Source organism: Cricetulus griseus, chromosome 2, assembly GCF_003668045.3.
Source record: "Cricetulus griseus strain 17A/GY chromosome 2, alternate assembly CriGri-PICRH-1.0, whole genome shotgun sequence".
Lineage (NCBI taxonomy): Eukaryota > Metazoa > Chordata > Mammalia > Rodentia > Cricetidae > Cricetulus > Cricetulus griseus.
The window spans coordinates 256720755-256745294 of NC_048595.1; the positions used below are offsets into that span (position 1 = coordinate 256720755).

Consider the following 24540-nt stretch of genomic DNA (forward strand, 5'->3'; position numbering starts at 1 on the left):
CCTTCTAGTCGCTTGTACTGGACAGAAGTTTCAGATCTGGGCCATCAGATGTTCTACTGCAGTATTAGCAATCACACCTTGCACCACATTGTACAACCCAAGGCCTCAAGCCCGCATGGAAGGAGGCAATGTTTTTGTAATGTGACAGAATCTGAGTTAGGTGGCGCAATGACTGCTGATACCTCTGAGCCAAAGAGACCACGGATATACTTTACAAAAGGGCAAGAGATCTGGGCCATGGATCTGGAAGGATGTCAGTGTTGGAAAGTCACCATGGCGCCTGCCATCCTTGGTAATGTGCTGATGTGTGCATATAGCTTTTCTTCTTCTTCTTCTTTTTTTATAGGTCTCATGTAACCCAGCGTGGCCACAAATTCCCTCTATAGCTGAGGATGCTGTTGAACTTCTGATATTCCTTCTTCTACCTCCCAAGTGCTTGGATTACAGATGTGCAAAGTCACCAGGTTTAGTTTTAGGAAGTACTGGCCGTCAAAGCCAGTGGTGTGTGCTAGGCAATCTTAACTGAGCTATATCCCAGCATGCACATCCTCATTTATGACACTAGTTTGTCCCGTCCATTGGAAAGAACTTGCAGGGGAAGGGGAGATGGCTCAGTTTCTAAAGAGCTTGCTGTACAAAAGTGAGGACCGGAGTTTAAGTCACTAGCATCAACATAAAAAGCAGGTGTTGATACACACCTGTAATCCAAGCAGTGGGGAGGTGGAGACAGGAAGATCCCTGGGAGTTGCTGCCAGCAAGTCTAGCAGAACTGATAAACTCTGGGTTTATAAAATTTGATTGCACAACTAGCAATTAAAATTGTACTCTTAGCTTGGCATGGTGGCACATGCTTTTAATCCCCAGTACTTGGGAGGAAAAGGCAGGTAGATCTCTGTGAGTTCAAGATCAGCCTGGTCTATACTGTGAGTTCCAGAATATCCAGGACTACATAGAAGGACCCTGTCTAAAAAATACCACCACCAACACTAAACCAAACCAAACCAAACTAAAAGAAAGAAACAATATAATTTTAATCCTCATTGAAAATTTGACTGACTTAAATATTGGCTGTTACTAGAAGGAAACCCATAGTGAATTGAGCTTGGGCCTCCACACACACACACATAAGTTCATGCATGTGTATATACAGACATATACACCATGAGACACATAGACAAAGCAAAACAAAAAAAAAAGGATTATTGAAGGTTTAGATAGATTGATCAATCAGTAAAATACTTTCTTTGAAATTGTGAGGACCTGAGTTAGGGTCGTTAGCACATGGTGACACACATCTGTAATCCATGACAGGAGGCATGGCATGACAGGATGCAGATGCTGGTGAATCACTGGAAGTTCTGTCACTAGTCAGCTGGTATAACCTATTCGGTCAGGTTACAGAGCAATGAACTCTATCTCAAAGTTGGAAGGCACTAAATACATAGGTATTTATTTAGAAGCAGTTTGGCAACATGTCTGTTTAGCAAGACCACAGAAGTAGTTTCCTCACAGAGGCCTGAGATTTCTGGACCATGGGCTTTTGACCAAGTTTACTGTACCAGGCATGAATCCCTTCCTCTGGAGCTGCCTCAGATCCAATCAGAAGGCAGGTGATTACCCCATAGACTTCGTGCCACTTGTACCAGTGGGCACACCTAGAAGTAGGTCAGTAGGTGCCCTCCTGGGCAATACCATGGAAAGATTCCCCCTACCCTCCTGCCTGCAGTGGCCTGCAAAGCACCTTCTAGTACTACGAAAGCTAACTAGCCAGCAAGGGGTGGGGAGGGAAGTTTTTAGGCCAGTTTCAGCTTGATTTCTCAGTCTTCTAACCCAAGTGTGTGATATTGTCAACAATAGGGTCTTGTTGTTTGGTTCTGGTGTACAATCAAGATCAATGGCAATCACCTGTGTTATTTTTGGGGTGTCTAGGACACCCCAGTAACTGGTAGGAAGGCATCCCATGTCATAGGCAAGTTTTTTGACTGGCTCTGCTCTTAATGAACCTCGTGACTGTGAGCAGTGCATTTAATCACCCCATCTCGCCCCCCGTACCTAGGCTTTTTATAGAATGGAGCCAGTAATGACAGTAATTACCTTGACTTCCCTGGGTCCAGAAACAAAATGAGGAAACACTATTGGACCTAATGGCATAAAATAAGGTTTTAAAAAATATTGTAATGTTTAAAATTTGGCAGCTTTCTTGCAGAAAAATAACTTTGTATACTATTTAGAGCAGAAAACTTAAGATGTCTAATTTTATGTTATTTTATTTATTTCTTTATCCTTTAGTTATTTTCTTTGTTTTGATTCAGCAGGAAAAAGAATTGCTAGCTTAACAGTAGACAGAGAGTTTGTGTATTGGATCATCACAACAAAGGACAACACACAGATTTATCAAGCAGAGAAGGGAAGCGGGGCCGTGGTCTCCCAGGTGAAGGCCCCTGGGAGTAAGCATATCTTGGCTTACAGTTCAGCTCTGCAGCCTCTTCCAGGTAACAGAGTCATCCTCACAACATGCTCACTTCCTTCTCCATGGCTGTCTGTCTGCCCCTTTAGTCTCTGGGTTAATCCCTTGCTTCTGTTCCACCCTGTCAGGCATGCCTACTGTTTCCCTGGGCTCACAAATGCACACAGCTTGGACCTCAGTAGGCAACGTTAGATGTGGGAGCCTGTGTCTTGTTCCCTCCTTTTGTCCTCCATCTCTTCCATCTGTTTGAGGCCTTTCAGTGGTGTCAAAAGCATTGCATAAAGCCTCCGCTGTCTTTCAAGGTCAAGTGCTGTGTTTGTGAAATATCCTGTATTATGTCTTCAATATGTTAAGTAGACCTGCCTTGTAAGATATAGTATCAGAAAGTATAGTATAGTATTAGAAAGAAGGCAAATGGCTTGGGTCAGAAACTCAGATCTATGTAATGAAGGAGGAGTGTCACAGGCAAGTAGTGGATAGAAAACAAGAGGGAATATTTTTCTTAGTTCACAATAATAACAACAGTGAATTTCATTATTCATGCTTTTGTGTGTGATTGTACACATGTGTATATGTTTTTGTATCTTGTCTTTGATCGTCTATAGAAAATAAACAGCACATTGATTGAGGAGGGAGTAGTAACAATGCATTCACCTACAGGCAACATGACCTCTGATACAGAGAATCTGGAAGACATGGCCAAACATCTCCCAAACCTAGCAAGTAATTTGGCAAGTCTTAAGAATGCTGCAAAATCATTTTTTTTCAGTAAGAAATAAACAAAAATTGCAATACAAATATGACTATACGTAATATCATCTCCCCAATGAAATACTGTGTATAAGTTTAACAAAATATGTACAAGACCTGTATGATAAATTCTACAAAATTCTGTTAGGAGTACTTTAAGGAAAGTGAAATAAGTGTCCAGTTAGTCCACATTCGTGGATATGAAGTTGGGATGCTACTTGCCCCCAATTTGATCCATAGATTCAGTGCAGTCTCTTCAGAATCCAGGAAACAATCTTGTGGACATTGACAAACAAACTGTAATGTTTATATGGAGATCAAAAGAGAAGGTAACATAATATCAAAGGGAAAGAATAAAATTAGTATGAGTTGACCTGAAGACTTTCCACAAAGTTACTGTAATCTAGGCTGTTTGGCATTGAAAGACAGATAAGCAGTAACACTGCTGAAGACCCTGGAAATAGACCCGCAGAAATACAGCCAAGTGTTTGACAGAGGGACAAAAGTAATACAATGGTGAAACCAGAATATTTCTAACAAATAATGTTGGGGGAAAAAACCTTATAATCATCACAAAAAATAGCTAACAATTGATTACAAACATTTGGATCAGAGAGAGAGAGAGAGAGAGAGAGAGAGAGAGAGAGAGAGAGAGGCTGTGAAGTTGTGAAAAGATGTGGAGAAAACACACATGCACAGAAGGCAAAGAAACCAAGCTGAAAAAGTCACCTGTTACACAATTCCACTTGCGTGGCATTCTGCAAATGTAGAAACCACAACCACAGTCATGTGGTTTGTTTTTGTCAACTTGACACCAACTGGAGTCACCTGGGAAGAGAGGGCCTCTACCGAGGAATTATTTCCACCAGACTGGTCATTTCTTTTTTTCTCCTTTTATTGAAAATAGTGCCACCTGCCATATACTATATCCTGGTTATGATTTCCCCTCTGTGTTCTCCTCCCACTCCTCCCCACATCATCTCCCATCTGGACCCCCTCTGTTCTGTCTGTCAGCCTTTTAACTGCTTCTTGATACTGTAGGGGGCCCAGCCCCCTGTAGAGGAGTCATCCCTAGGCAGGTGGGTTCCTGGAGAATAAAGTAAGCAGGACAGCAAGCCAGAGGAAGGAAAGCAGCAAGTAGTGTTCCTTGTCAATCATTTGCTTCAGTTCCTGCCTTGGCTTCCCCAAATAATGGACTGTAACCTTGAAGCTGAATAAACTTTTTTTTTTTTTCCCCAAGTTGGTTTTGGTTAGGGTTTTTCACCACACTTGAGAAACCATCTAGGACAGACAGTAATGAAATCAGTGGCTAGGGATGGAGGGTGGAAGGGATAAGGAGGTAGAGCACAGAGTGTGTTGAAGGTAGGGAAATGCCTCTGCAGGATAGCATAAGAGTGGACTCACACCATAAAACATTTTCTAACTCATCAAATATACAATACAGCAGAAAAGCCTGATGTAAACTATGGCCTTGAGGTAATAATATGTTCCAGTAGGCTCACTGACTGTAAAGCACACTTTGATGAGCTATTGGTAATGGGGGACTCTATGCATGTATTGGGACATATATGAAAGGTCTTTCTGATTTCATATCAGTTCTACTGTGAAACCCAAACTGCACTAGAAAATAATATTGATTAGGGGAACAAAATGAAATCTCTGTTTGATGATAAACAACAGCCCAACATGTATCTAACAGCAGAGGTACTAAGGGTACTATGAGTTTTTATTTCCAAGCTATCATCAGCTTGGAAAGAAGCATTCTCTTTACCATGCTGTAGGCCTTTTTGGGAAAGGGTACTTGACCACCATCTGCTGGAGATATTAGGAAATTACCAGCTCTTTGCTCCTGAGGTATTTAGCAGCTTCCATATGGATGGGATTTGAAAAATGAAAGAATAGAAGGGAGGAAGGGGAAGCAGGGCAGGAAAGAGGAAGAGAATCTTTCCTTCTGTACCAAATGACATTTCCAACATTTCAATATGCCTAACATATTAGTTGAGTAAAAATAAATAGTGTAAATCATTGAGTCAGTTTTTGCTCAAGTTTTCCTAATATGGGTATTCCATTTTTTGCATTTAGATCAGAGGTCAGTACAAATGAATAGCATCATGTAACTGAAGAGTGGCCCATTCTGTAGCATTGGTGAAATTTCCCTTCTCCAAATCATTCCCAGGACCCTCAAAGTTAGTTTGACAGGTTCTCTGAGGACTCCCTCTTCCCAGGAATCAAGGGTATAAGTCTAACTGAGCTTTCCTTTCTATGCTCTGGAATTCATATCTGAAATCAACACACCAGTGTTATTTTCCATAAGCATTCCCGACAGCTTACGGTAGATGATATGTAACATTTATTTGAAATGTGGAGCATGAGGAGATAAAACGGTATGTGAGTATTTGTGAACTAGATAATTGTCTCTGTAGAAGAACTGGGCTCACCTTCCCAAGGAAGTGCAGGACTTGGCTTGATCAAATATTTGGTGCTTAGACATTTCTCTCCTAAGTTTCTTAGATGCAAAGGATGCATTTATAGTTTGAAAATACCAATTAAAGAAGATCACAGCTAAAACGTGTCACTCTCCCTTCTGAAACACCGCGACAAGACCAGTTTGAATCAGAAGACACACATTCTATTGTGGATAAGAAATAAAGCATTCAACCAAAACCGAATATGTCTAATGCTATGGTGAAATAAAACAGGTGTATGGTGGGGAAACCAGATGCTCTCACTTGCATTAGGTCATAAGCAGAGCTTCCCAGGAGAAATGATGCACGAGGAAGGTCATTCAAGACTCTGGAGGGAGCCTGCACCAGGGAACAGAGAGGGGAAACCTAGCATAGCTTGCAGACAGTGCAATGTGACCAGAGTGAAGTATAGCTTTGCAGAGTCAAGAGACAAGACAGAATGGTAGATGGGAGATGTGTTGCAAACTCCAGTAGACATGACACTGGTGTAAGGTTTCAAATAAAATCACATTTGTAGTGCTTGGTGCAGCACAATGATGCTGTATTTTAGAAGACAATTTACATGCTACCTGTCAGGTGAATAGATCAGAAATTATAGTCAACTGTATCTTTTTTTTTTTTGACACATGGTAGCTTAAGTGTGTCTTGAACTCTATTAGTCCAAGCTTACCTCAAGCTCTTTTTAAATGTTTTTGTTAGCATATGTTAATTATACATAACAATGGGTTGAATCATGGCATTTTCATACATGTTCATAACATATTTTGGTCACACCCAACCATTTCCTTCTTTCAGTCTTCCACTTTTGCCTTCTTCTTCTACCTAGCCCACTTCTGCTAGTTAATATAATTTTTAAAAGCTTATTGATTTACTACTATTGTGTGTGTGTGTGTGTGTGTGTGTGTGTGTGTGTGTGTGTGTGTGCAGATGCATGCTTGCCATGGTGTGTATGTGAAGGTCAGGGGACAATTTTCAGGAGTCTTTTCTCTTCTTCTACTGTGGGTTCTGGGGATCCAACTCAGATTGTCAGGTTTGTAGCAAATGCCCTTACCCTACCATCTTGCCAGACCTTATCCCCTACTTTCTATTTTGATGTCCTTTTGGTGTTTTATTTTTTGTAACCTAATGAATTTCATTGGCATTATTTACAGTTGTGTGGGTCACAGTTTATTTACAGGAGCATTCTTATCCACCATTATTTGCATATAAACCCTTAAAGAGACCGAGACTCTCCCACTTTAGTGACAGGGTACCAACATGTCAAATTTTGTGGCAATCTTGTGCATGTGGTCACAGCTACCGTGAGGTTAAAAGTGCCGTAGCCTGTCATACACAGAAATTAGCATCAAACCCTTGACCCTCTGTGCCTCTGTCTCCTGAGTGATAACAATGCAAGCATGTGCCACCATGCCAGCCAGCCTCAAACTAACATGCTAACATGTTTTCTAATAAGTTCTTACTAGATTGCTCCTGCTCCCAATGCTGTGGTGGCTGTATCTTATGCAGGGAGAAGGTGAGGAGCAGGGATGTCTTACAGCAAATTATCAGTGAGCAAACACCACTTTGGAAGGTTCACAGAGCAGACACAATTGTGTTTCCTGATTGTCCCAGCTGTAACTGGGCTTCAGAGTTTTCCTCTGTGTGTGCTATCCTAAAGAGCATCAGATGAGTGGAAGACCCAGGATAGTTTGCCACAGCGAGGGCCAGGAGACAAGCTATTTTTTGCTTTCTCAAAAGCATTTCTTATTCATCAGTTCAAGTCAAAGTTCTGTATACTCTACCAACTTGTTTCTAATGCTTGCTATTCCCATTGTTAGATAAACCTACCATTCTATATGTACATATGTCTTCTTTTCTTATTATTTTAGATAAAGCATATCTATCTCTAGCTTCAGATATGGTAGAGGCAACTATATTGAATGCCACGAACACCAGCCTCACACTCAAATTACCTCCAGCCAAGACAAACCTCACGTGGCATGGCATTACCAGCCCCACACCAACATACCTGGTCTACTATACAGAAGCTAATAATACAAACAGCCACAACAGGAAACATAGAATTCTGGTAAGCCTGGAGCTGTCTCCTTTTGCTTTTAACAAATGTGCTTCCTTGATGTAAACCTTTCAACCACATGTTCTAATAAAGAAGCCTATTTCAAAACTTCTTCCACTCAACAACTGATCAAAGTATATTGGTATCTAGCCTTCTTGCCTGGCAGTAAGTTAAACATAGGGAAGTTTACTAACACTAGCTGTGGTTTGTCACTGTAACTGTTTGTTGCATGTCCTGAGAGATCAAAGTTTGTTCCCCTCCCTGATTGTTCCCAAGAGTGATAAAGCCTTGTTCCTATGACCTAGCTAGAAGAGCAAGGAGTGAATCAGGCAGAGAGAACAGGACTATTATGTGTCCTTTCATATCATTTATCTATCGTAAAGTATATATAATATTTTTGTCTGTTCTCTGTGTTGTGACATGTACTCCAGGGATTCTGTTTGTCATTTGTCATTGTTTTCCTAGTTGTGGAGTAGTAGGCATACACTAGATCTCTCTCACTATCCTTGTTTCTCTCTATCTCTCTGAGACATCATTTTACTGTATAGTCCCAGCTGGTGGGAAACTAGACCTATAACCCCAAGCCCAAGGTTGGCCTTGAATTTGCTGCAGAATTTCTTGCCTATGGAGTCATGGCATCACAGGCATATATCACTGTGAGTGGATCTAACTAGTTCCTGGATGAATGAATTATCACTATTCATTTAAATACTGATGTTGGTGTTTGGTTATCAGAGTAATGGACTAATCTGTGTGCAATAGTTTTCATTGTACTTGCTTCAAAGAGGGGGGAGTGATCATCAGCTTTAGACGTTAGATACTGTGTGTTGCCATAAAGCATACATTATTCTTTGGGTCATTTGGTTGGCCAGACTATGCTGTTTCTGTTATTAGACTGGACATTTCCATTATTAGACCTACTCTAGTTTCCTAAGTGTAAACTGATTAGGATGGGTGTAAGTCAGTGACTCACCACATTGGCTTTATCCAAGACAACTCAGTCAGAATTGCTATGGGTGGCATCAAAGCACAATGCATTCAGAAACCTTCTTGGATGGTTCTAAAGCACAGCCAGTGTTGAAAACCAGCACCCAGGGATGCCGTTTACTCCATTAGACTTTATTTCTGAGAGTGTTTAACTCCCTTTGTTTGATTGTTAGCTGTGTTCATGTAAGTTTACAAACTTCTGTTCCCTTATTCTGATGCAATGAGAATGAGATACTTTCCCCTTCTGGATCTCACTGCCTATGTGAAATGAATCACTTCATGTTTGCTGAGAGTGGCCTGCTAATTATTTGTCACTTATTCACGAAGATAGTAAACAAGTCAAACCTGTTATATTAAGACAGTAGCATCATGAGTGATCCAGAACAGCTGTTTTCAGTTATTTTTATGAAATATAGGAGTTAAATGCTTACTTTAGAAAACTGATTGCAGGAATCACAGGAGACTGTAGCCCATATTGAAGACCTGCGGCCCTTTTCAGCATATGTGATTCAGGTAGCGGTGAAGAATTACTATTCGGATCCTTTAGGACATTTACCTCTGGGAAAAGAGATTCAGGGGAAAACTACAAGTGGAGGTGAGTTATGGGCTGGTGTGGGTTTCTAGTTCGGCATTTCATGATATGTGTGACGTGCACATCTGTATTTTTATCTGAATACTAAGTAATAATCGTTATGGGGGTGTTTAAAGTTTAATAAGAGCAGCGAACAGGGGTGGTGGTGGTGGGGCACTTTAGTCACTTGACCCTGCCTCTAACCCTTGACAGGGCTGAGTCATATCTAAGAAAAGCAAAAAGAGACCAGGAGGTGAACCATCAAACTGCAGTTTGACCAAGAAACACATTCTTTAGTCTGGCCACACAGTGTCACTCTCTTCCCAGGCATCCATTGGTCTCTGCACATGTGGTGAGACAGGAAAAGCCAGCTGTAACGTGAAATGCACTCAGCGTCCTGAGGGCCTTAGGAACTAAAACTTCATAGTCTTAACAATAGTAGATCGAAACTCTGAAGGGGGAGATCTGTGCTTTCAGCCATTTCCGATGATTGTCACAAAGCTCTCCCGAATTTCTTTGTTCATCACTGGCTGTAGACTGGAGCTGGGGTCAGAGAATGATTTGGTCATTAGGCAAAAATAGACAACATCTTTTCAGGCAGCCTGCTTGATTCCCGTTATGTAAGAGGCCAACTTTCCTCTGGAACTCTGCAGGGCGTTCAGCTCACATGACGGCACCGTTCCTCAACTGACTCTCTCACTTCTTTTCCACCACTTGGTGCTGTTGCAATGTCCCTTATCCTTTGCTGCTGTTTACTTCAGTGCCTGGGGCAGTCTGTCATATCAACGCAACTGTGCTGTCAGACACCAGTCTCCACGTGATCTGGACAGAATCAGACAGACCAAACGGACCCCAAGAGTCAGTCCGCTATCAGCTGGTTATGTCACACCTGGCTCCAATTCCTGAGACTCCTCTAAGACAGGGTGAATTTCCAAGTGCCAGGCTTGCTCTCCTCGTCACTAAACTGTCTGGAGGACAACTCTATGTGTTGAAGGTATTGGGTGATTGAGTGTTCTGAGCACTTCTAATTGCCATATTCAAGCACATGTTCTGAGAATACTAAGGTACTTTTTTTCCCCCAAAAAGGTACTGGCCTGCCACTCAGAGGAAATGTGGTGTACTGAGAGCCATCCTGTCACTGTTAACATGTTTGACACACCAGAGAAACCTTCTGCCTTGGTTCCAGACAACTCTAGCCTGCGGTTAAATTGGAAAGCTCCGTCTAATGTTAACCTCACCAGATTTTGGTTTGAACTCCAGAAGGTAGACTTTGGATGCAAATCCTTGTTTTATGATGTGCAATAAGCTGGAAAGATTGCTTTTTTCATGCCTAGAATGTTCTCTGATGTAACTCAACAATGCTTGCCATCATTCCTTGGCTCAGACCGGCATGAGAAGCTTTACGTTATCCAGGTAGAGTTCAGTTTGCTCTTAAGGGGTGGCCAAGTGGCTCAAGGGTCAAGGCACTTATTTTCAAGTTTGAGGACTTGAGTTTGATCCATGGGACCCACAAAGTAGAAAGAGAGAACCTGTTCCCACAAATTATCCTCCGATCTTCACACCCAAGTCTTGGCACACTTGTACCTCCCCCCCCTTTCCCACATTAAATAAATGTAATAGTAAATGTCTTTAAGAAGACTCATGTATTCCAGGACAGCCAAGGCTACACAGAGAAACTCTGACTCAAAACAAAACAAAACAAAACAAAAAACATAAAAAAAACAAAAAATTAAAGACTCATCTACGGGCTGGAGAGATGGCTCATCAGTTAAGAGCACTGGTTGCTAATTTGGAGGACCCAGGTTCAATTCCCAGGGCCCACATAGCTATTTATGACTGTCCCAGGGGATCCAACTCCCTGTTCTGACCTCCAAAGAGCATCAGGCACACACATGGCACACAGACATAAATACAGGCAAAGAACTCGTACACATAAAACTATAAGAACCTATGTAAAACTATGTAAGTTCTCTTACTAATTTCATATTAAACATCAGGTAAAATGTTAATAAAGTAAACTGATTTATACATTTTCAGGCTTAATATCCACAACAATTTAGTGTTTCTCTAACGAATGAATGAACAAAGATCCAAAGCCTTGTTGAGAAATGTTCTTTCAACTTCTAAGTAGAGTGCAAAGACAGAATACTGTATAAAGCTGCTTTATTCCTAAACTCGTTTGCTGCTAATTCATAAAGTTTAAATTCTTCTTTACTCAAAATTCTTCATTCTTTGCTAAATCCACATCCAAGCTGACTTTTAAGATGTCAGTTAATTGGTCACTATTAATGAGAGCCATGCTGACTGTCACACTGTTGCACCAAGCGTATATCATTCAGATTTTTGTGATTGCCATTTGTCACTCTTAACTGTTATCTAGTGGTATGCATGCCTGCATATACATAGGCTTATGTGGACACATTTATAAAGACTGGTTTAAAATATCTTCTTTTGGAGTTACTCAAAGCAAATTAGTACTGTCACAATCTCACTATTTCTTCACAAGTGAAACTATTCCCTGGTAGTTTCTTCACATTTATGATTCTTTGACAATTTCATAATGAATGCTGTGTATTTTGATCACATTCCCCTACTGTTCTTCTCTCTTAGCCCCCGTCCCCTTCCTGACATATCCCCCCTTCTTTCATGTTCATTTTAGTAACTCACTGAGTTTAATCAGAGTTGCTTGCATGTGCAGTGTGTGAAATTATTTACTGGATCATGGTCAACTTACCGGCGCCTCTATTCTTGGAGAAAAGGGACTTCTTTCCCCCAGCAACCATTGATTAGCAATAGCTTGTCAGCCAGGGGAAGGACCTCATGTGGCCCTTTCCATTCTGTGCTGAAATGCTGACAGTAGGAACTTGCTCTTATTCATCCCCTCTACTGCCCTTCTCCTGTGACCTTCTTTTGTCCCTCTTCTGTCCCCAACAGGAACCCCTTCTACTTATGTCACATGCATTCTACTGTTTCTTTAAAGCCCCTCCCTCCCATCTTGTGGTCCCCTATCTCTTTGTAGGTTTTTGAATTTTACCATATAAAATATATTTTTGTATACGACTGAGAAAATGGAACATCGAGTATTGAGTTGGCCGAATGAAAGACTATATTTCAAAGCTTTTTTTTTTTTTAAAAAAAAAGAACATTGAAGTTGTGTTAATGATTTGTTACCTATTTAAAATGGTGACCTTATAACAACCAGGCTAAATTGGAGACACTGGAGGATGGTTTGCTTTTAGCCTTCCTTAAGGAAGGTTAATGCAGTTCACATAGAGTCAAGGGGAAGGATGTTTGTGTTGCACCCCAAATTGGGGAAGACGGGAGGGCTAATGACGTGCTGGTACCTCACTTTCCTGACAGGAGACAGAGACCGAGACAGACACTATAATCAGTCAGGTGTCGCCAGTTGGGCACAGAAGAGCCCCAGGGCTCTTCCTAGAACATCCCTAGAACTTGGGTGTTGTCTATAGAAAGGAGCATGAGTCATTAAATCAGCTGTCCCATTCTTAAAAGTCTGAGAAGGACAGCAGACAGGGCCCTCCTGGTCCAGTCCTCATGACTTCCAGGAGGAGCTTTCCCTGTCTGTAGAGTCCCTCTGTTCCCCCACTTTTTCAATACAGGTTCCTTATAGGCCACTTAGAAAACCAGGAAGCTCCTGGGTGTGTGGAAATACATACTTTTGGTTCCAGCATGTAGAAGGAGGAGGTAGGAGGTAGGAGGGTCTCTAAGATTTCAGACAATGACCCCCTAAACCCGAATTGAGACACTTGGAGGGTGAGCAGTGAGGGGAGATAGATATCCCTTCTAATTAATATTTTCCTTTATAAAGGAAAGAACAACGTGGTAAAATTTGTCTGGCACACTTTCTTTGCCTAAAAATAAAGACACCAGAGCATAAACTAAAGTTTGTATTTATTTTCTTGTTTTAAGACAAGGTCTTTCTTATATAGCTCAGGCTGGTCTTGAATTCTTCATGTAGCTGAAGGTAGCCCATGACCTTCAACTTCTAATTCTTCTGTCTCACCTTCTGCATGCTAATATTAAGGTGTGTACCACCACATCTGGGATTATGATATCTAAGGCTTTGAGTATAATAGGTAGGCACTTTACCAATTTAGCTACATTCCAGCCCTCAAGCTAACGTTTAAATTTACATCCTGAATTATGTAGATTTTTAAAATGTCTCCAAAGTGTATAGAAACAGAACATACTCAATTTAAAACAAGGGGAAAATAATTTTACTTTGGTTTGTTTTCATAGAAGACCATTGAACTGCATTTCCCCTTCATTATTTCCTCTGTTGAACTATGTATTTCTGAAATTTTGATCCAAGATTACCATAGTTTTGACATTCTCCAAAACTGCTCAAATAGCTGGACAATCTCTCTGGGGTAGCCTGCACCCCTGTGCTTGTTAAATTCTGACAAGTGAAGGTTCCAACTCTGTGTGATTTTTCTGGGATAGCCCACAATAGCTGCCAAGTTGGTGGTTTGCCCAGAACATTCAATACTGCAGTGAAGCCAGTCTGCTGCCAGTTTTCCAGCAAGTACTCTTGGTAAACATCTCCCATGCATTTTAGGAGTTCTGCTGATTTCTAGATGCTGTAGAATGTGGAGTCCCCTAATCCAGTCACTAAAGGTTAATTATATACCATATCATTAAGAAGGAAGGACCTGACAGGCTTAAGTTTATAGTTGGGAATAATCTCTCCCTTTTCCTCTCTCATCCTCTCTCCTCTCTCTTTCCCCTCCCTTTCCCTTCATTTCTCTTACACACACACACACACACACACACACACACACACACACACACACACACACCACACACACACACACGTTCAGTTTGAGTACACAATGCACATTGAATCACCGGTTTCATTAAGCCATTTCATTATGTCTCAGTGGGACTGACATATTCACGAGTTTAGCGCAAGCATCGCCTTGAATAGCAATTCTAATTCTTACTGTTTTATTTCCTCTGTCCTTCCCATCTCCCGCCCCCTCTTTTTGTAACATGGTGGTCTGCTTCCTGAAATTGCAGTAGAAGATATTCCTAACTTAATAGGAACTAATGTAAAGTACTGTCTGATGACATGATTCGACCTCATGAGGACTGAATGAAAAAGGAGATGCAGAGGAAAGTTTATTTATGGAAACTGACCTTAGGAAATGATACCAAGGAAAAGACACTATGAACTCTTGACAGAATGCTACATCCTTTGTCTTTCTTTTTGTATAAAAAACACTTGCCATTTCCAAGTAATGATTTTCAAGGACCCAAATAGAAAGATTTTTTTTAAAAAGTAACTCAACAGAGTGAAAAACTTCGCATAGCTGAATTTAAAGGCTATCAGATGCCTAAAGTAGGATGGAAACAAGATCTCCTGTGTTTAACATGCACCTCGCTGCAGAGGATATGTGCAATGGTGGGTGAGAGTTGCCCTCCTTGGAGGACTCAGGGTTCCCAGGAACGCATGTAAAGCATGGCTGGCACACATCTGAAGATGGCATTAGAAGAAAATTCCAAAATGTTTTTGGTTTGTGTGTGGAATCCAACTAAGAATTAAAACACATAACATTATGATTTTAAAATGAACAGGTCCCTGGAATTGAGGGTGTCCTCATTTTATTCCATCCTTGTTCCTCCACTGTGACTTCCATTCCTAGCCATCCTTAGTGTCTGAATTTCAGGGGAGCAGCATGTCTCGGCTCTGAATCTTCCTTGTATGCAGTCAGGGGTGCTCCACTTTGCACTTATGTTAAAGGGGGTCAGTCATCTAATTATAACCTGACATAAACAGCAGTGGTAGTATGTGTTTTGAGAGTAGTGTTTGGAACTAAACACCATAAAGAAGTTCTTACTTTTTTAAAAAAAGATTTATTTATTTATTATGTATATAGTGCATGTATTCCTGCAGGTCAGAAGAGGGCACTAGATCTCATGATAGATGGTTGTGAGCCACCATGTGGTTCCTGGGAATTGAACTCAGGTCCTCTGGAAGAGCAGCCGGTGCTCTTAACCTCTGAGCTATCTTTCCAGCTCCCCAGCTCCCTTACCTTTAACATACGTAAATTTAAGTTTTAGTCAAGTTCTGTGTCCACCATTTTCTGAAAAGAATAAAAATCTTAGTTATACTTCTTTTTCTAGTGGAAATATAATGAGTTTTACCACGTTGAAGCTTCCTGCAGCCAAGGGCCAGTCTATGTCTGTAACATTGCAGACCTACAACCTTATACTCCCTATAACGTCCGAGTGGTGGTGGTCTATACAACAGGAGAAAATAGTTCCTCGAGCCCAGAGAGCTTCAAGACAAAAGGTGGGTATTAGCATCCTCCTCAAGCAACACAGACTGCTCTGCTCCTTACTCATCTCCTAGTTTCACCAGTCCAATCCTAGAGGCACACATGGTTTCTTAAAAATATTATATCTCCCTTTAGTTTATGCATGTTAGTGTTTTTGTCTGAGTGTATATATGTACACTGCCTGTTTACCTGGTGCAGTTACCAAGTGCCAAAGTTAGACAAGGATAGTGTTGGATCTCCTGGATCTGTAACTGGAGTTACAGGTGACAATGGGTCATTATGTGGGTCCTGGGACCAGAACCTGGGGCCTTTGCATGACTAGCAAGTGTTACTAACCTCTGGGTCATCCCAGATGTTTTTCTGAAAGAGTCATTACTATGTCTAGCATATGTGAATGAACTAAAGAGTCAGGAGTTGTCACAGGAAGGACCAAGAACACATTGGTTTGGATTTGTAGGATCCTGAGATGGGCAAAACAATTTCTTATTTCATTTTTTCTGATATCCTTTCCAGATATATTGTGTTTTGCAGCAGGGACTATATAAAATGGGGTAGCCAACTGTTCCAGGAACACTGACAAATTAACTTTTATAGCCCAAATGCTAAAATGAAAAAACAAAACAAACCAAGTTCTACATATCTCTTCAGTTGGCATTCGGAATACCATAACTCCAGGTTGATTCCTAAAAGGATAGAGGACTCTAAAACTGTGATGGTTTCTAAATTTCTGCTTGTCACTTATTTGTATCAAGATGGGATCCATGATTAATCTTCCCAGTAACTAGCCAATCTATCACCAACAAAAGCTTCAGATACTTAAAAAAAATATGTGCTTCAGGGCTGGGGAGACAGCACTAGCAGCAAAGTGCTTGCCATGTAAGCACACGGACCTGAGTTCAGTTCCCAGAACCCACACCAAAAATCTGGATATGGCAGATCATTTGTGATCCCAGTGCCATGCAGGTGGAGACAGGTGAGTCTCTAGGTTCCTTGGTCAGCCAGCCTTGACCAATGAGTGAGTACCAGATCAATGAAAGACCCTCTTAAAAAAGCAATGTGGGTGGTGCCTGAAGACCAAAACTTGAGGTTGATCTATGGCATCCATATACATAAGCATACACACACACACACACACACACACACACACACACACACACACACACACACATACACACACACACACACAGACTTTGCATCAGAATATTTCTTTAAAACATTTCTCTTTCTTCAGCATATCCCAAAGAAAGATAACCAATGCCAAAAATTTATACTTCTAACACGTCAATCAATTCTCTTTTTATCCCCATGAAGCTGGAGTCCCAAGCAAACCAGGCATTCCTAAATTACTAGAAGGGAGTAAAAATTCAATCCAGTGGGAAAAAGCTGAAGATAATGGAAGTAGACTGATGTACTATATCCTTGAGATCAGGTACGTATCAAACAACGCTTAATGTACCATAAAGAGATAAGCAGTTGACTACAAAGTGGTCAGAAGTAATAATTTCGTCAAAGTACATTTAAATAGAAAATGAATCTTTAAGGACTTTTACATGTGTCACTCTGTTGTTTGCTCATTTCCTAATGTCAGCTTTGACCTTCTAGTGATAAAACACCACATCATTCTCAGAAATCTGCCACAGCTCATTCAAATTTCACAAATACCACTTCATCAAAGTTCATGCCACTGACATTTTCTTACTATCTATCTGCTTAAGAAGCTGAGCGAGCTGTAGTGATAACCACCTTCACACCTAAATCAGGATGCTTGATTAGTAAGAGGAAGTGGAGTTTATTAGGAGAAAATAACTTACACAGGGAATGAGTGACAGTCAAGGGCTCCTTCTCCAAGCATGCAGACCTTGCCACCAGAATGCTCTCCTAGAACGGAGCAGAAGAGAGTGCTCTGAGCACCAAACCTAATCCTTATCATGCCCAAAAGGGCATAGTCAGTGCTACAGATGTGGAGGTGGATATCACTACACTGAGTCAATGTTTGGTGTCAGATGACAAATAAATGTAAACTTCTGACAAACACACACATGCACACGTGCTCTCTCTCTCTCTCTCTCTCTCTCTCTCTCTCTCTCTCTCTCTCACACACACACACACACACACAGGCTCATGCACACACGCATATTAACAAACTTAAATGCTCTCAGGTGAGACTGGAAAAAAGCTATGTACTTTTTCAGAATCTGAATCTAGGGATAGGGATGACCTAATGAGAAGTATGTGGACTTCTCTATCTCTCTGAGGTTAACAGTTTGAGTGTGTTTCCTGGGGCGGAGGATGTGCTGTCCACTAAAACCAGCAGCTGAGAAGCACGTGTACACTCAGACCCAGCCAGTTTGAGGAGCTCAGTGAGGGAGCTGGCCCCAAAGGCCAGACTTTGTGCCAGTTTGAGGGGAGAATTCCAAAGTCCAAAAACACTCCCCTCACGGGACTATGAAGCCATCTTTTAACAGGCTCCAAGGACAAAAGTCACTTCCATAATTATAGTCCTGGCAACTTGAGCTGTAGATCTATTTTTGCTCCGTCTCACTCTGGCATCCCCAGAACCTCGGAAAACTTCCTGCTCACATTAGAAAATCCTCTTGGCTATATTTTCAGCTGAAACCTTCAGGAAATATTTTGTCATTGTGTTTCATGCACAGTAAAGTATGTTCTTAGTAGAACTGTCTTGGTGGCCTCTGACTATTATGGTGTGTGCCACTCAGGCCACAGTATTATTCTTACTAGGAACCTTTAGTGTGTTCCTCCGAGGAAGACCTTAATTGTGTAATTGCATCTAAATAGCTTGCATCCTCTTGCCCTGGTCTCCACTATTGGTCCTGAAATATCAACACTTTAGGACAGGAGGACGTATTGTCACTAAGTCAACTCTTGGGAAAGTTGGACTAGTTTTTCTAGTCAGTTAGTCTAATTCTAGTTAAATGCTATTCTTTTTTTTTTTTTTTTTACCTCCCACCTAGTCCTGGAGACTAAACCTAGAGCATGCTAATTAAGAACTCTACCACTGAGTCACATGTCAAGTTACCCTTTAACTTCTTGAGATCAGGGCCTTACTAGGATGTACAGACTGGCCTTGAACTTGTTTTATAGCCTTGTTATGATGTGAACTTGTCTTCTTCTTGCCTTGGCTTTAGAGTAGTGGGAAAAGTACACCAACTTGGCAACTTAAAGCCTCAGAAATTTCCTCTTATGGTTCAGCTAGCTAGATATCTGACATCAGGCAGGTCAGTGGTGGTGCACACCTTTAATCCCAGCGCTGGGAAGTCAGAGGCAGGCAGATCTCTGAGTTTGAGGCCAACCTGCTCTATAGAGTGAGTTCTAGGACAGCAGAGCTACACAGAGAAACCCTGTGTCAAAAGAAATCCAAAACACACACACACACACACACACACACACACACACACACACACACACACTTGACAGAAGGGTGTAAAAACCCTTCTAGGGAAGACTCTTTTTCTATCTTGCCTTAGCTACTTTTTTTTTCCAGGCAACCATATATTTATTGTGTTTTGGAGGCAGAGTAAGGGAAAAATCCAAGCAGGAAGAAGATTGGGTACAGTCTATAGTTCCTGGTAAAGAGCAGGAAGGTCTCTGTTGTACCTGTTACAGAACAAGAGAGAGGGCTCAATAAATCATTCCCTTTGTTTCTCCATGGGGCTTCTTGAGCTTCTCGAAATTCTTTAGGATGATGTCATATAACACAGCATAAGCATTACGGATCTCCATGACCATCAGCCAGATGTACTGGTACTCTTCCTCATCCAGCTCGTGCACCAGCTGCTGATAATCACCCGCTTGGGGCTGCTTGGCTGCTTTGGTCACCACATCATCTTTAGAGATTTGAGTGTGGAAGCCCTCCAGCTTGGTATGAAGGCTGGTCATCAGCTCAAACACCTTCTCCTGGACAGCCACTCCAAAATTATTTCTATTCTCTATCTGAGATATCTGTAGTTGCAACCAAGTAGTGACCAGATTGAATTGCTCAATGACACCCTAGATCTCAGGCTTTAAGCGCTGCAGGAGGGCCACAATCTTTTCATTGCAGTTCACTGGGCCGCAGGGAGGACCTTTGTCTTCATCTTCCCCTTTCTTCTTCTTATCCTTCTCTTCTTTCTCCTGTGGTTTCTTCCACTCCTGCTTCTCTTTCTCCTTGACTGGATCAGGTATTGGGATGTCCAATGGAGCCTTCAGATTGCTCAGGTTGGCTTCATTGAGAGCTGGCTCCTTTAGGAATGCATCCAGCTCTGAGATCTTCTTGGGAAAATAGCTCCCAAGCAGGTTCTCTGTCTTGCTACCCAGGTCTTCCCGAAACACATCCAGCTTGGCTTGGGCTTCAGGATGGACCCTCAGTGTGCCATGGTCTGAGCCAGGGGCTGAGCGCTGCATGAGGAGCCTGGAGTGGGCAGCGGGAAGGGAAAGCGAAAGCAGAGCTTGGACTGTTTTTTTTTTTTCTGGTAACCATATATTTATTGTGTTTGGGTACCTTAGCCTCTTGTACTGGGCCTGATCCCCTTGGTGTTGTTTGACTTGTATATGTATCTAAGCGACAGTACCACACACTCTCTTTTATGTATCTGGGCTCACCTTTCTCTTTTTAAAAAGGGCACTAGGCATTGGACTATGACACACCTGCATTTAGTATGTTTTCATCTTAAAGTGACATATTTCTAGTGACCTTATTTCTAATCACGGTCACATGCATAGGTTGAGTGGTATAGATTTCAAGGTAGGGGGGTGTTATTCAGTTACTGAACATATTTAGATAAACACTGGTTTGCTTTTCCTGAAACTTAAGGTGTTTTTTTTGTTTTGGTTTGTTTTGGTTCTTTTTTCCCCCTGTAAAATGGGAATAATGATGTCTCTCTTTGGGTTGTTGTGAAGACTCAGTAAAACAAAAGACATGGTAAGCTCTGCTATGTTCCATTGTAATTGGAAGCTGCTCAACTAATGTCAGGTGTTTCCATTGCCTTTGTCCTCCAGTGGCTGTGGAGAGCCACTTCACTCATCCCTAGGGGCCTTTCTGATTCAACAATCAAAGTTATTTGATTAAACAATGAAATTGCCAACACTTACCCTTAGGCTTCACAAAATATAAAATCAGAATGACATAATGATTTGAGCAGGGTGACCCTGAAGATACCTTGCTCTTGGAACAGCTGTGACTAATACTGAAGCCGCAAGGCTCTTATTGTTGTTTCCCATTTCCTGTCTTTCTGGGACTCAGCCTTGTTCCCTAGTTGTTTTTCAGTTAGTGGGAGCATAGCTAGTGTGCTCCCAAAACTGCTGTGACCTGAGAAGTTTCAGATCCACAATGTTTTTCCTTGCCAAAGAAGACACAACTGGAAGACACTGAATTTGCTTTTTGTAATGATGCTATTAAAAGCCATTCCAGTTTTATGCTTTGAACACAGCTATTGTTCTACCTTCGTGTTCCATATGAAGATCAACATGGACTGGCTTTGAGGAGAGAATAGGCCAACATAAAAGGACATGTTGAATCTCAGAATCTCATATACACTGATAATTTTGGTGGCTGAACTAACTGTCTATAATCAACTTATTGAAGTATTATAATATCATCCTTTCAAGTTTAAATTCTATATTTTATTCACATGTGGCATAAATCAATTATAAGTGACACAGGAGGCTGAAAAATTAATATGGATATAAACCAAGGATGGTATTTCTGTCTGTAAACCAAGAATTTAGGAGCAAAAGAACTGGAAGATCATATGTTCTAGGCCACCCTGACTTCATCAATAGCTCTGTTTCAGAAACCCAGCCAACCACCCAAACAAATAGAAAGGCTAGGGAGATGGATCAGTGGGAAAGAGTACTTACTGTGCAATCATGAGGACCTGAGTTTGAATCCCCAGAACCTGTATAAAAAGCCAGATGTGGCTGTGTACATGCTGGTGACAGCAGCACTGTGACAGGTGGAGACAGGAAGATCTCCGGGGCTTGCTGGCTGCCAGTGTGCCTTCAGGTTTAGCGAGAGATCCTGTTGTAAGGGAGAAGGCTGAGAGTGATAAAGCAGGATGCCCAATATTTTCTTCTTGCCTTTTCTATCCATGCAGGGCTGTGTACATCCATGTACATATATACATATATACCACACATACACGCAGGAAAGAAAAAAGATCAAAAAAAAGGGAAAGGAAAAAAAAAACCAAACTTTCTAGCTAAAAAAGTGAAGTAATTATGTGCTTGAAGCTCAGCAATTTCCTGCATCTTAAATCATAGGAAGAGGGTCATCAGCTTTCTCTTTGTCATTGTTTATTCCGTACTTTTTTGATGGATTTAGTTGGTCTGCTCATGAATCACTAAGACTTTGATAAATATACTCTGTTCTGCTCCAAATCATACAACAGAAATAAGATCAAGGAGCAAGTGTGTGATAGGCAATGAGAGACTAGAAATAACACCACGTTGTCTTGTGTACTACAGGTGTCTATTAATCTACTGTTTTCTTTTGCAGAAAGGGCATTTCAAATGATTCACAGAACCAGAGTTTAAGGTGGAAGATGGTGTTTAATGGTTCCTGCAATAGCCTTTGCACATGGAAGTCCAAAAACCTGAGAGGAACATTTCAGTTCAGAGCAGTAGCTGCAAATAATATTGGGTTTGGAGAATATAGTGGAATCAGTGAGGATATTACATTAGTGGAAGGTATGTTAACATACACATCAGATTATTACATAAACATCTAGTGCCAAAGATAGATACATTGTTTGTATGTTTGTTTTTTTTTGTTTTTTTTTTTTTGAGACAGGATTTCTCTGTGTAGCTTTGGAGGCTGTCCTGGAGCTAGCTTTGTAGACCAGGCTGGTCTCAAACTCACAAAGATCCCCCTGCCTCTGCCTCCCTAGCTGGGATTAAAGGCATGATGCACCAAGCCTGGCTATAGATACATTCTTAATATTACCTCCAGATATGGTGACTGAATAGCTTATCATACTAACTATTGAATGGTTCAGTTTATCTGATGTGTTTTTAAAGCAAAATCCTCATCTTGTTACTTTGTTTCTCAGTATTAAGCAGCCACCCCGAATGTCTACAACCCCAACTCCATGCTCTTTCATAGACCTTCAGCCATAGTAGCTACTTTCTAGTGCTCCCTCTTACATAAGAGGCTTAGAACTACTCTGGGTCTTCCATCTTATCTAGCTGGTACACTATGTATCCTATTTTAGGGTATTCATTATCTTGCCAAACACCCAGGTGTTACAATTTGCGTCTTATTGCCATGACAAAACACTGCTCAGAACCAACTTGAGGATGAAAGGGTTTATTTGACTTACAGGTTATAGCCCACTGTCACCCAAGATGAGAACCCAGAGGTAGGAACTGAAGCAGAAATCACAGAGAAAAGCAGCTTGCTGCCTTGCTTTTTGCTCACATCCATATGGTATTTCTTATGCATCCTGGGCCAACCTACCTGGGGTTGGTACCACAGTGGGCTGGGTCATTCTATCTTAATGAGAAATCAAAAGATGTCCCCACAGACATATCCATACGCATTCAGTAGAGGCAATTATCCAACTGTAGGTCCCTTTTCCCAGGGGTGTCAAGTAGACAACAAAACTAATCAGTATTCATAGGCCCAAAAACTTCAACGACACATTTGATTTGTCCCTTTATATAGTCAACAACTTCAATTGATTTTGAAGAGAAACATCAATTTCTCTTTTAAAAAATTACATTGATTTCTTTGTATATGTGTGTGCATGGGCATTTGCCTGCCATAGTAATGTGTACAGGTAGAGAATAACTTTTACAAGTTAGTTCTCTCCTACTACATGGGTCACAGGGATCAAACTTAAATTGCTAGGCTTGGTGGCAAACACCTTTACCCAGTGAGCCATCTTGCTGGCCCACCATCTTCATTTCTCACTCTTGAGTTCCCACATTTCTATTTCCACATTGGCTTTCTTGGTTTGAGGTATCTTTTCTTGTCTGTGCTCTCAGCTTAACAGCACTGCCGACAATTTAGCTAAAGACAAACTTGATCCTTCGCCCACCATTGAACCATGTGAAATGACTCCATTTACTGATTTCAGTGTGGCATGTAAGACCTCCTGGAACCTGCCCCCTGGGTTTCATTTTCCTAGCATTTGTCCCTGCATATAGCTTTTGTAATTAGGTCTTTGGCCTGTAGTTCCTTGAGCCTAAAAGACCAGCCAGCACCATTCCACATGCATCCTTTACCTGGGGGTTTCCTTTTTGCCATCGGTATTATTTAAATGATTGCTTTTTTTTTCTGAGTAGATTGCATCTTGGTCTTTATTCCTGTACAGTATCACAAGAACTTTTATGTCTTTGCTTTCTTATTGCATTTGTTCTAAGTATTACTTTTCATACATGAACTGTAGTAATTAATAGTGGGTCTGACTCTTAATTTACATCATGTATGTAGGAAGTTGAGGCTTGATTTACATTCTTCAACAAAAGCAGATTCTAATTATGTGGTCTATTCTCACCTGGATGCTGGAAGTTTTCGTTTTGTTTTTCTGATTTTCTGTCACCGAGTCACATCTTCAGCAGTGACAGGGAATTTAACTTCACTCATTTCTTTTATTTCTAGATTCTTACTAGCATATGCTAATTATAAATACTAATGGGTTCCATTGTGACATTTTCACACAAATATATAATATATTTTGATTACAATCACTCCATTACCCTCTCTCATCCCCTTCTTACTCACTAGCCTTTCATTTGAAGGCCTAAGTTAAATGAACCCATTGTCATGCATAATTGCTATACCTTAGGCAAAACTGAATTATATGAACTTTATACATACATTTCACATAAAACATCTTGATGGCACTTGCTGCCAAGTCTGATGACCTGAGTTTGTTCCCTGGAATCCCAATAAAAGAAGAAGAAAAACATTTCCCACAAGGTGTTGTTGACCTCCAAATTTG

General features: G+C 41.1%; 1 protein-coding gene and 1 pseudogene across 1 annotated transcript in view; one reads left to right on the plus strand and one right to left on the minus strand.

The window, feature by feature from the left end:
- Nucleotides 1-24540, plus strand: part of Ros1 (ROS proto-oncogene 1, receptor tyrosine kinase) — a 127048-nt gene that overhangs the window by 65921 nt on the left and 36587 nt on the right. Inside the window, exons 26-34 of the mRNA XM_027402106.2 lie at nt 9-292; nt 2316-2492; nt 7551-7750; nt 9176-9320; nt 10058-10290; nt 10383-10559; nt 15444-15612; nt 16910-17027; nt 22092-22282. Coding sequence (XP_027257907.1) covers nt 9-292; nt 2316-2492; nt 7551-7750; nt 9176-9320; nt 10058-10290; nt 10383-10559; nt 15444-15612; nt 16910-17027; nt 22092-22282 — 1694 coding nt within the window. The remainder of the gene's footprint in view (nt 1-8; nt 293-2315; nt 2493-7550; nt 7751-9175; nt 9321-10057; nt 10291-10382; nt 10560-15443; nt 15613-16909; nt 17028-22091; nt 22283-24540) is intronic.
- Nucleotides 19238-19999, minus strand: LOC103162858 (annotated as a pseudogene).